The sequence below is a fragment of the Sinocyclocheilus grahami genome, unplaced genomic scaffold (assembly GCF_001515645.1).
Source record: "Sinocyclocheilus grahami isolate Dianchi unplaced genomic scaffold, SAMN03320097.WGS_v1.1 scaffold102.1, whole genome shotgun sequence".
Classification (NCBI taxonomy): Eukaryota; Metazoa; Chordata; class Actinopteri; order Cypriniformes; family Cyprinidae; genus Sinocyclocheilus; species Sinocyclocheilus grahami.
Window position 1 is genome coordinate 1185255 of NW_015505281.1, and position 12401 is coordinate 1197655.

At 36.5% G+C, this 12401-nt stretch overlaps 3 protein-coding genes across 9 annotated transcripts in view; 2 read left to right on the plus strand and 1 right to left on the minus strand.

Moving 5' to 3' along the window:
• golga6l9 (golgin A6 family like 9) overlaps positions 1-2786 on the plus strand; it is a 14152-nt gene extending 11366 nt beyond the window's left edge. Inside the window, exons 5-6 of the mRNA XM_016276470.1 lie at positions 736-903; positions 2571-2786. Of these exons, the coding sequence (XP_016131956.1) occupies positions 736-903; positions 2571-2786 (384 nt within the window). The remainder of the gene's footprint in view (positions 1-735; positions 904-2570) is intronic.
• A 614-nt stretch (positions 2787-3400) lies between these two features.
• On the minus strand, positions 3401-7800 carry LOC107588319 (probable UDP-sugar transporter protein SLC35A4). 7 transcript variants are annotated; one of them, XM_016276367.1, is made up of 4 exons: positions 7673-7791; positions 7406-7508; positions 5744-6068; positions 3401-4625 (listed from the first exon to the last, which is right to left on the minus strand). In XM_016276367.1, the coding sequence occupies exon 4, from the start codon at positions 4604-4606 to the stop codon at positions 3656-3658; it is 951 nt and encodes a 316-aa protein (XP_016131853.1). In that variant the 5' UTR covers positions 4607-4625; positions 5744-6068; positions 7406-7508; positions 7673-7791; the 3' UTR covers positions 3401-3655. The 7 variants fall into 7 exon arrangements, with proteins under 7 accessions (XP_016131853.1, XP_016131858.1, XP_016131855.1 ...); XM_016276372.1 differs by lacking the exon at positions 7406-7508 and having other exon boundaries at positions 7730-7800; XM_016276369.1 differs by lacking the exon at positions 7406-7508.
• Positions 7801-8110: 310 nt separating this feature from the next.
• LOC107588399 (HMG domain-containing protein 3-like) overlaps positions 8111-12401 on the plus strand; it is a 5711-nt gene continuing 1420 nt past the window's right edge. The window contains exons 1-4 of the mRNA XM_016276471.1: positions 8111-8135; positions 9000-9130; positions 11836-11883; positions 11961-12170. Coding sequence (XP_016131957.1) covers positions 8111-8135; positions 9000-9130; positions 11836-11883; positions 11961-12170 — 414 coding nt within the window. The remainder of the gene's footprint in view (positions 8136-8999; positions 9131-11835; positions 11884-11960; positions 12171-12401) is intronic.

A 12401-nucleotide genomic window follows, 5' to 3' on the forward strand; every position in this document is an offset into this window, starting at 1 on the left:
GCGGGGCTAAACAGGCAGCAGTGTAGAATTGGTGGGCGGGGCTAAACAAGCAGCGATGTAAAATCGGTGTGTGGGGCTAAACAAACAGTGATATAGAATCGGTGTGCGGGGCTAAACAGGCAGTAATATAGAATCGGTGGGCGGGGCTAAACAGGCAGCAGTGTAGAATTGGTGGGCGGGGCTAAACAAGCAGCGATGTAAAATCGGTGGGTGGGGCTAAACAAACAGTGATATAGAATCGGTGGGCGGGGCTAAACAAACAGTTATGTAGAATTGGTGGGTGGGTCTAAACAGGCAGTGATGTAGAAGCAGGCGTTGATCTTCTGCGGAGGCGGTGTTTATCCACACTATTGCATCATAGAGTGGAACATTGATTCCACAAGCTGTTGTTTTGGCAGACTGGCTTCAATATAAGCTGTTTTTAGACTAACGAGAAAGTTTTGAGTTCTGAAACGTACAGAATGTTTTTATAGCACAATGAGCTCTTACAGTATATGTCAAAAAATAAAGGGAATTTTGATTTCTCAGTTCATGACCCTTTTAATAAAACAGATATTTCCAGTCCTGGCTTCTGATTGGTCAATCCGTTTATAAAATGTAGTTTATAAATTGTTGTCAGTGTTTAAGACCTGTAACAGTTTTTATTGTGGTGTTCAGGTGAGTTCTGGTTGAGTTAAATAAGCAGAGTTCAAACAGGCTGTTCTGATCATGTGACTGACTCTGTCCCGTCTGCAGATGGGTGGTGTGGAGGGCGAGATGTCGTACCTGCGCAGAGAGAGACACATCCTGGTTCTTCAGATCGAGGCGCTGCGCAGGGAGAACCAGCAGGCGTATGCAGACCTGGAGACCCAGAGCAGACAACACCAGCAGGAGATCAACACCCTCAGAGAAGAGAGTCTGCAGGTGAACATCTACTGAGGAACAACACCGAGTCAGCATTTAGGATGTTTTTTTTAGGAGAAACTGGGAGAAGCAAAAATATTACAAAAAGGTATTCAAATTAGTCAGCTATAAAAAAATAAAGGTTCCATAGGGGAGATGCCATAGAAAACCATATTTGGTTCCTCAAAGAAGCTTTCAGAAAACAGTTCCTAATAGAACCATTCTTATTCTTAGTGTGAAGAACATTTTATGAATCTAAATAACTTTTTCAGCTATAAAGATCCTTTTGATCAATAGAAATATTCCATGGTTGGTTCTTCCTTCGATGCTGACAAAGAGCCTTTATTTTATAACAAGGACTTTGTTTTGGACACAACATTAAATTAGAAAGCGAGAAGAAAAAAGGAAAGCAATTAAATATAATAAAAAACTATATAAATAAAAAATAAATACAAGAACAGAAAAAAAATGGACTCAAGAGAATAAATAAAAAAAACATCTAAACAAAAACAGGCATATCAAAGTGTACAGAATTATCAGATATATTAACAAAATATTATATATATATATATATATATATATATATATTAGTGCTGTCAAACGATTAATCGCGATTATTTGCATCCAAAATAAAAAAATTTGTTTACGTAATATATATGTGTACTGTGTATATTTATTAGGTATATATAAACACACACACATGCACGAATATATTTAAGAGAAATGTGTTATGTTTATATACTAAATATATTTATATATAATATAAATTATATGAATGTAAATATATACATGTAAATATTCTCAAAATATATACTATATATGTGTGTGTGTTTATGTATACATAATAAATATACACAGTACACACACATATATTATGTAAACAATAACATTTATTTTGGATGCGATTAATCGTTTGACGGCACTAATATATATATATATATATATATATATATAATCTAAATAAAAACAATCCCTGGTTTTTATTCTTAATTTTCAACATTTAGACAATGTATTAAATATTTTTATAGAACTACAAATGTATTTAAAAAAATTAAATTTACATTTACAATTTTTTTTTTTTACAATTGACCTGCCTGTGAAGCACTTTGGTGGGCTGTTGTTAAATGTGCTATATAAATAAACTAAACTAATCATTATAGCGGTGCCTTTTTCCAGTTCTGAACGTGACGACATATTTATGCTAAGACGTGAAAAGGATTGCAAATAAGTTTAGGGCTCACAAACTTTCATAATCTGAAACCAGATTGGATTCATTCAGATTGACGACAATTACGTAAACATTCCTAATTGAAAACCGACATCAGTTTCAATCTGTTCCTCATGCATCATATTAATAAGAAATCATAATGTTCCTCATATAAACCTTCATTGTAATATAAAGAACAGGGGTTCTGAACTCGGGCCCTCGAGATCCACTTTCCTGCTCCAACCTTGATCAAACTCACCTGCCTGTAACTTTCCAGTAATCCTAAAGACCTCGATTAGCTTGTTCAGGTGTGTTTGATTAGAGTTCGAGCTAAACTCGACAGGAAAGTGGACCTCAAGGGCCAGAGCTCAGAACCCCTGATGAAAAATATAGTTTTATGTAGTTATGTACAGGAGCTGCATTTCCTTTAATATATCATTATACTGTCATCTAGTGGTTTTTGTGCTGGTTGTGTTTGTAGGTGTTCAAGGCATTTCGTGAGGTTCTGGAGGAACAGAGGCAGATGTCTGAGAGAAGGTACAGGAATCTGCTGTTAGACGCCATTCAGGACGCGGTTCATCTGTCCTCACAAAACCTGCAGCTCCAGGAGGAAATCCAGCAGCTCCATGGCACATCTGATCCAACACGGGAAAAAGAAGTCACTGGAAAAGATCAAATCGAGTTCTTTTTAGCTTAATGTCCATGGAGGGCATCGGTGACAGGCGTTTGATTACCAGGATGAATGTGTGAAAACAAACAGGAATGTATTGCCATTGCATTGCAATCGTCAAGTAGATTTTCTGTCCACACTAACAGTAAAAAAGTGAGACTTACACAGGAAAACCTTCCAGTGTAAGGGAAATTAAAAAGTCTTGATTCACCTTTTCATAAATTGAGGGCTAAAAAGGTCTTAAATCAAAGCAGAAAGCCTTAATTTCATAAAGTCATGACATTAAATGTTGCATGCAGTGCAAAACGACTATCTTCCACAGTATGCTTGTTTTGTTTCCCAATACAAATATCTAAACATTTTTAATCACAATACATTTACTTGAGATGCAAATTGAATATATGTGACCCTGGAGCACAAAAGCAGTCTTAAGTCGCTGGGGTATATTTGTAGCAATAGCCAACAATACATTGTATGGGCCAAAACTATCGATTTTTCTTTTATGCCAAAAATCATTAGGATATTAAGTAAATATCATGTTCCATGAAGATATTTTGAAGATATTTTTGACCAGGCCACTGAAAATGATCCATTATATTTATTTGCATAAATATGCCTTAAATACGTGTGCTGTACCATTTATTGAACATTGATTTTTTAAATATGAATTTTTATTTTGCATATGAAAAAAAAAACATTCAGTCTTGAGATGATGGTCATTCACAGTAAGAGGACTTCTAGAAAGAAGACAAAGGCAGAAGACAGAGCTATCTGAGGGCACATGCTGAGAAAATAAACAGCAGGAGACAGACACTAAACCATCAGAGAAACGCTGCGCTTCACTACTTATAAAGAGTAATAAAAAAGCAATAAAGTCATCTTCAGTGCCGTCCGATCTACCTGTAATACAGGTACACGGCCCATCCAATCAGCACCACAGGAAACAGGAAGTAAGGTGTGAGCTGTATTCCCAGAATCCCCCATGACAACACCCCATTCACCAGCATAGAAGAGGAGATGACGAACAGCCGCGTGATTCCCGTTCCGTGTTTCATGATGACAGACATGAGGAGCCCGTTAGCAGCCTGTCCCGCGATAATGAGCCAAACGAGGGCAGAGAAACCCTCAAAAAACCCCTGCTGCCCGCCGCCAGAGAGATGCGACGCCAGATTGATTCCCACGCCGAAGACGTACAAGAACAAGTTCTGGAGACTCAAAGGCAGACGCTGGGTTTTTAGCACCCGTTCGGTGTAAACGGCGGCCAAACCTGAGATGAAACAGTAGACAAGCACCAACAGCAGACCCCAGGACGTGATGTGGAGCCTGACGGCGGATTCGTCTGAGGCTTCCCCTTCCAAACCGGAGTAGCTGTGACAAACACCGGCAGCCACGAGCATCCCCAGAGCGAGCCACTGCCCCAGTCGCAGCCGCTTTCCCAAGCAGGCCGTGTAGAGGAGCGCGGTGGACGCGATTTTTAGGTTACTGAGCACTTGGAAGGAGCTGGGATCCATGTAGGCTTGCATGAACACCACTAGGTTGTTGTTGAAAGCGTAGAGAAGCGCAGGAACGGCGTATGGTGCCACCGTCCACGCTGATATTTTGAGGCCGGATAGATTTCCAGATGCCACCAGAGCCGCGAAGGAAAGCACGAGCTTGATGAACTCGATCAGAAGCACACATGACGACGGGCTGAAGGGAACGCGGCCGTCAACTATGGTGAGGGAGATGAGAGGAGCGTGGGAACCGTAAATAAGGACCAGGAGAAGCAGGAGACAAAGCCAGCGTCTTCTAAGAGGAGGTTCTGCTTCAGACGAACCAACATTATCTATCACAATCATGCTCAGCATCTGTCAGCCACAGCTGCTTCTGAAAGTACAGGAAGAAGTTCCACAAAAGACTGAAACAAATGCAATTCTTCTACGGTGCAGTATTAAACAAAACGGGGATGATGCATGAGCTGCATGATTTGAGGGAATTTTTTTTTTTTTTGCTGCACAATTTGGCCAAAGATTTTGTGATTATATATCCATATGATTATAAAATAACAGCAGCAACATTTTTACTATACTACTAAAAATTTTTTTTTATAAAAATATTACTATTGTAATTTCACTGTAAAATAAAAAATGAGAATTCAAGAAAAAAATATGAAAATAATATTAGTAATATTAAACAAATATTATAATACAGTGTAATAATTTTACAGTACAGCTGTGAAATAAAATTTTTTACAAAATTGTTATTACTACAAAATAAAAATATTAAAATAAAAGCTACTACTGTAATATTTAGCTGTAAAATAAAAAAGCATCCAAGAAAAATTATATTTCAATATAATAAATGTATTTTGTAGTACAGCTGTAAATAACAATTTGTTTGAAATTATTTTAATTACTAATACTTAAACGCGAATTTCACTGTAAAATAAAAAATAAGAATTCAAGAAAAAATATTAAAATAATATCGATATTAAACATTATAATAGTGTGTAATAATTTTACAGTACAGCTGTGAAATACATTTTTACAAAATTATTACTACTAAATAAAAATATTAAAATAAAAGCTACTACTGTAATATTTAACTGTAAAATAAAAAACAAGTACTCAAGAAAAACTATATTTCAATATAATAAATGTATTTTGCAGTACAGCTGTAAATGACAATTTGTACGAAATTATTTTAATTACTAATACGTAAATAAACAAGAATTTCACTGTAAAATAAAAATATAACATTAACTGTAAAATTACAATACTAATATTTGTCTTGCCTTAAATTCTTCATTTTCAAGTGTTAAACTGACGTGTAACTGAACACAGTGCCACGCTTCACTATGCACTATTCACACGCATCGCATTTATTTATTTAATTCGATCGCTTTTACGATTGGATTAAGCTATATTGTGATTTGGATTTGGATTAATTGTGCAGCCCTACATGATGCCCATTTTTTATCATAACTGTTCAAAATCCACACTCACATATAGACCTCAATCCACAGTTTTAAGTAATTCAACAGTTTTGTTCAGGAGGGCAGGAGCTCCGATGTGACGCTGAATGATGCATGTTTTCCTCTTCAGTCTGAACTGGGTTGCTAACGAACTGTTAATCACTCGGTCCTTTCTTCAGAGAGTTCAGGAAGTCTCGTAGGCTTGTCTCGATGTTGGGCACCTCATAGTTCTGAGCGGCGTAGATTCCTGTCAAGGTTCCCAAAGCCACTCCCAGGATGGCTGAGGAACACAGTCTGGAAAGCACATACCCGGCCAGGAATCCTTTCAGGAAAGGAGATGCTAATAGTGAGCCACCCTTTCAGGACAGACACAAACAGAGCAGACCGTTTCAGCTGTTGGGAGGAATGCAGGCATTCAGCTGTCAATCTTAACGTGTATAAAGTGCAACATGTTCAGAAAATACAACCTTTGTTTATTTTTACTTGTAATCACTAAGACAGTTTTCATACTGGGGTCCGGGGACGGCAAGGGGGTGTTAGAGGGTCCTTGATAAATTTGGGTAATTTATTTATTTTTTTAACAAAATGCACATAAGATATTATTAAGTATGTATTTTTTATTCACAAAATTATATTTTTCATATGATTAAAAGTATAATCACAATAATAAATGAAAAAACAATCACAATCATTTTGCTTTCTAAAGAAAAACCATGGCATTAACTGCAACAACTTTTTATAATTGAGATTTTTTTTTCATCTAAATATTTTTCTAAAATAAAATATTTGTGGGAAAAAATAAGTTCATCTTTAGATATGTTATAATTATTTTCATTTTGTTGTCATAATTAGGATTATTACAGTTAACTAAATCCATGAAAAAATATTTGTTACTTAAACTTTAACTGAAATAAAAAAAAAGACTTATTTTAGGCAAGGCAACAATTTTTATTTACTTCATACTGATGTACTAAAATAACATAAATAAATAATACATACTATATAAATAAAACAAACTGGAATAATCCTAAAAAACAAAATTAAAAAATACCTTTATAAACAAAAATAAAATAAAAATGCCAAAAACCCACAACAATACAATAAAAAAATAAAATAAATAAATAAATAGATGAAAATCCAAACTCATTTAAAAATATTGATAAAACTATATAGATGTAAAGGAAAGAAAACTAATAAAAATGCCAAAAACAGACTAAAACTTAAATTAGAAAATATTTAAAAAACTAATAAAAATGCCAAAAACAGACTAAAAATTTAATTAGAAAATATAAAAAAAACTAATAAAAATGCCAAAAACAAGACTAAAAATTAAATTAGAAAATATTAAAAAAACTAATAAAAATGCCAAAAACAGACTAAAAATTAAATGAGAAAATATAAAAAAAACTAATAAAAATGCCAAAAACAGACTAAAAATTAAATTAGAAAATATAAAAAAACGAATACAAATTATAATAGTATCTTGTTACTAAAATAACACCGGTCATAATAATAATAAATATAATATTATCCTCAGTATAAACAGATTTTATACAAACATATACAGCTAACTTTATATTTATCAATGGGGTCCCTCTCAAGGGGACTAGCTTATTACAGAACAAGACTAATGATCAGTATAGCACCACACTTGTGTGCGGTCTTTAGTAATGTGGTTCTGCTCCTGCTGTACCGGAGGAACTGCAGCTTGAACCTCACTCTCCGCCTTCCTCGGGATCTCCTCCGGGTGGTGTCTGAGCTCAGCGGGTCCTTCAGTCGAGTCAGCGGACCCTGAACTAGACCACACAGACAGATGAGATCGTCTGTCCAATGTTTTGCTTTCTGTGAGACCTCGCAGATGCCCAGAGTTCAGAAACACTCGATTAAACCTTCACAACAGCGCTAATTAACAAACAGCTGTTGGTATGGATAGCACAGCGCGTAAATACACATGACATACCCGGGTTTGTTCTTATTCGTCCGCTAATTCATTATCGCCAGCCAGACCGCCTCTCACCGTGTGCTCCGCCGAACTGCAGGAACGACTCGCGATTCAATCCGCGCTCGACTCATCTGGTCTGGATCGTGCCAAAACACAAATCACGCCTGATTGTTCGTGCCTCACTTGAATATATATGTCGCTTCTTTTAATATATTTTCATTAGATTTAACAATGCAACCAAAAAAAAGAGAAGAGTTATGTATAAATGGCAATTATAAATACATGAGCTTCTCAAAACAGACAAAGCTTAGCGGCTTGAAAGTTCTCTGGTACAACGGCTCGAGAGTAGAAATAATAAAAATCATATTATACGGGTATATTTTTCAATGCAATGTCTCTTAAAGTTTCTCCGTGTCATTATTCAAGTTTGAAAAAAATCGTCTAGACTCTAGAGCCATGCTGAAGAAGGGGGCGATGTCATGTGATAACCGTTACTTTTCTCATCGCTTTCCACGATGCCTCATCAAGTGTCCTGCACTCCGGGATACCGGAGCTTTGTGCTATTCTATAAAGGGGCTGGTTTCTGTTTACATCTCAGGGAAAGATGCCAGTAATCAAAATAATTACATTTGTATTGCATTTTATTTAGATCACTGAAATCTATCAGATTGGCCTACTTCATTACCTTTTCGAAATAATCAATTAAACACCTAGCGATTTGAGGAGCCTGCACTAATATTTTCAGTTCCATTCATTTGCGCGTTGTCTCAAAGACACGCCCACACTAGGGGAACTAATGAATAATCACCTAAACTCCGCCCAGTGGGACAGTTTTTCACAGGAACTGAACATTAGGGTCACCGATCATGAGGAAAATCGGCCGATTCCGATCCCTGGCCGATCCATCGCTGCATCTCTAACTAACACACATTATTGGAGATAGCGCCATGACTGATATTTATATCATTTCATGTAAGTATCTGCTATACTGTTATAAAGATCTCATTGGTTTACATTACAATCAGAATTTCATACTTTTTGTCCACATAAATATCAGCATCTGCACTAAATGGCATTTTTTGCTCAGTTTGCGTCTCTAAATAAAACTGAGCAGTTTTCCCTCCAAACTATATGAGTCATAAAAGCCTGATGGATCAAATATGATACAAAATATAAAACACACATGCAAACCTTTTTTTTATGTTTTGTCTAAAGGTTGGATAAACCGCTTCATTTCAGTGGATTTTTCAGACTAGTGTTTCATGTCAGGCTTTATTATAAAGGTGACTTGGTTCTTTAATGCTTGAATTCAGCATTATTCTCTCTGTTTGTGTGTGTGTTTCAGGGGACCCGTCTGTCCTGGTGCGGCTGATCCATGAGGGTCTGATTCCCGATCAGATGGATCTGCACAGTGAAGAGGAGCTCAGAGACGTGCTGGAGAAGTGTGGGATTCCTGCTGCTACACACAGTGATAAAGTACACACACACACACACACACACACAATAATACTATTGTATTACTATTACATACTATAACCCAGTGGTTCCCAAACTGAGGGGTGCGGAGCTATGACAAGGGGGCACGGCAAGGCTGAGGGATAATGCAGCTACAGTCAGCAGATTATTTTGCAAATAAACCTCTGCAGGGTGATAAAGACTAGACTGCGTAATTTTCCACAATTGGCGCAATTGAAGAATCAGAGTTGTATTGCAGGGAGCCAGCCATGTAGAAATATAAATGAACGATGCATGGTTCTGCTCTGAGCATGTAAGTTACAAGTTTGTGAAAATACTGCCAGTGCCAGGTAAACGTAAAGCAGATTATGAATATACTTAAGATTCACCAATAACAAAACAACGTGTCTACAACAGACGCGAGCGGCGTGACGTGACAAAAGCAAGTAGAACCCAGTGATGTTCTATCAGTGATGCAGCGCGACGCGACACGACAAATCCGTGACAGTAAACTGATGCCCCACTGTATTTCTGACCAACTCCAGCACTCTGACACAAAGGACAATTGGATTTGCAATGTTCACTTTGTCGAGTCCAGTGTGGTGAAAAGACAAGAAAATATGACTAGGCATATCTGGCCCTCAGATTCACCAGTACAAAGGTGGGTAATGAAGCCGAACAAGTTAAGACGGCAAGTAGGCTAGTTAAGTAGTACTATGTTAATCACAATATTTCAAATCATATATATAATTTTCAATCAAGATCATATCTGGTAATGAAGCCAAACAAGTTAAGACGGCAAGTAGGCTAGTTAAGTAGTACTATGTTAATCACAATATTTCAAATCATATATATAATTTTCAATCAAGATCATATCTGAGAAGGTGCATGTATATTCATAAGAGAATCATGTAAAAAAATAGTTTCCTCAAAAATATGAAGCAGCACAACTTTTTTCAGCATTAAAATAATCAGAAATGTTACTGAGCAGCAAATCAGCATATTAGATTGATTTCTGAAGGATCATGTGACACTGTAGACTGGAGTAATAATGCTGAAAATACAGGTTTGCATCACAGGAATACAGTATATGTTAAAACATTCAACACACACACACACACACACACAGTATATATATATATATATATATACTGCTGGAAATTTATTAATCCTTTGTTAAAACTTCCGGGTCGTCGCGGAGAGCGCAGGTCACGGTCGCTAGTAATGTCAGACGCTACGAAAGCGCAAGCTCCCGAGCACTTTGGAAAGGAGAAAGCGGCGCGGCTGGCGTTTTCAGATGCGACATGTGAATGGCCCCAAAGTCTGTCTACACTGGACGCAACAAAGCGACCATTACATATCATTTGAACTTTGTGTCAGTACGTCATAAATAGAACGAGGCATCAGTTTACTGTCGGGATTTGTCGTGTCGCGCCGCATCCAGTGTAGTCAGTCACACAGCATCACTGATTATAATGGGTTCTATTGTATTTTGTTGCATCCGGTGTAGACACAGAGCCACGCAGATGCACGTGAACACTGATTTCTGTTCACTTCTTATTTATACTTCTACTATTTGTGCCTGAAATAGTGTGTTCTGCAACTATCCATGTAAACACAGATGCTTATGGTTTAGATGAAGGTAAACAATTGAGAAAGAAAATGGATGTGTAACAGTATTTCGGTTCACAGCAGTTTAATGTTCCTGTTGCTTTCTCTGTCATGAACAAAACACAAATAAAAATAACTTTTGTAGCTTTTAACACAGATTTGTTAGATTTAATTTATAGTGAAAACTATGCAGTGTTATTTTACATTTGATTTTTCAGTTTTTGTACCTGAATACATAAGACTTACCTGAAAAATATAAAGCACTACTTATTTCATTTGTATCTTTGTTCTGTTATTTATCTATGCTTGTAATTTGTTTATTTCCTATTCTGATTTACTCGCCTACAAAATCACCCCAATCATTAATTTTTTTTCTCCAAATAGAGCTATTGAAGTCATCTGATTTTTTTCTTCTTCATAAAATGTAAGGGGGTCTGAATACTTTCCGTACCCACTGTATATCGCAGGGAAAAAAAATATTGCAATGTGAGTTTTTTACAATATCATGCAGCCCCCGTGAAAATGTTAAAGGAGGAGCATATATTAACCGTTTATTTGCTTTACTATTTTTAGATTTTGACATCACATCTATATTCATTTTAATTTCTTTTTCAAGCACTATAAAAAGAGGTTAGCCATATGTAAACTTGCATTTATGAATGTGAAATTTACATAAAAATACAATAAAATTTATAATAAAACCAACATCCTTTAAAGAGCAATCTGGGATATAATAACCCAAAATCACAACGAAATCAACAATCAAAACCTCCACCTTATTCCAGAAATGCTGGGTATATTGGCAGGACCAAAACAAACAAGAAATTGTTTCAGTGGACCATTCACAAAAATACAGAGCACAATAGTGTCATTATTCAGATGAGTTCAGTTCAAAGTTTGTTCTCATCTGATAGTGTCGGTGCAGTCAAAGCCATAATATCACTAATATTAATTATTCAGTAACACAAAGCAACTCTATCACACTTTCTCTTCCCTGCACATGCCATTTCTAGACGTCAAGTGGAGTTACTCGAAATATTCTGTAGTATTAATGACAGAATGGCCTGCTGTTCTCGTTTGACAGGACTGTGTCTTTGTTGTTTTCACACTCGCAGAGCGGCCTGTGGACGGCAGGCAGAGTCAGTAAAGTCTGTCCTCATCAGGTAGCAGACTCACTACAGCACAGCTCTGTGTTGATCATGTGATGAGATGAGCTGATGTGTGAGTCTGATCTCTGCAGGTCGTCTGTGGAGCCAAGTATATCGTCTGCAGGGAAAGTGCTCGAGATCATCTGGACCTGCTGGTTTCGTCCTGGTTTTGGCCGCCGGTGTATGTGGCGGATTGTGCCCAGAAGGTGGCGCTCTTCACTGATGTATTATATCCTGAACTGGCCTCACAGATGTGGGGGAAAAATCAGGGATGTATCTCTGAACCTACAACACCACCACAGGTGAGAATAGATCACCAAAATCAAATTATTATATTAATATTTATTATAACGCTTCTGTTGCATTTATATATTTCACAACAGTCCTCATATGAATTGCTCCAAAACAATCATAACTTATCATGCTTTTTTACTACTGCTACAGTAACAAAAACATCATTGTAAACAATATCAGAGTTATTATAGTTAACTGAAACTAAAACAAAAAACTTAAAAATAATAATAATAATATAT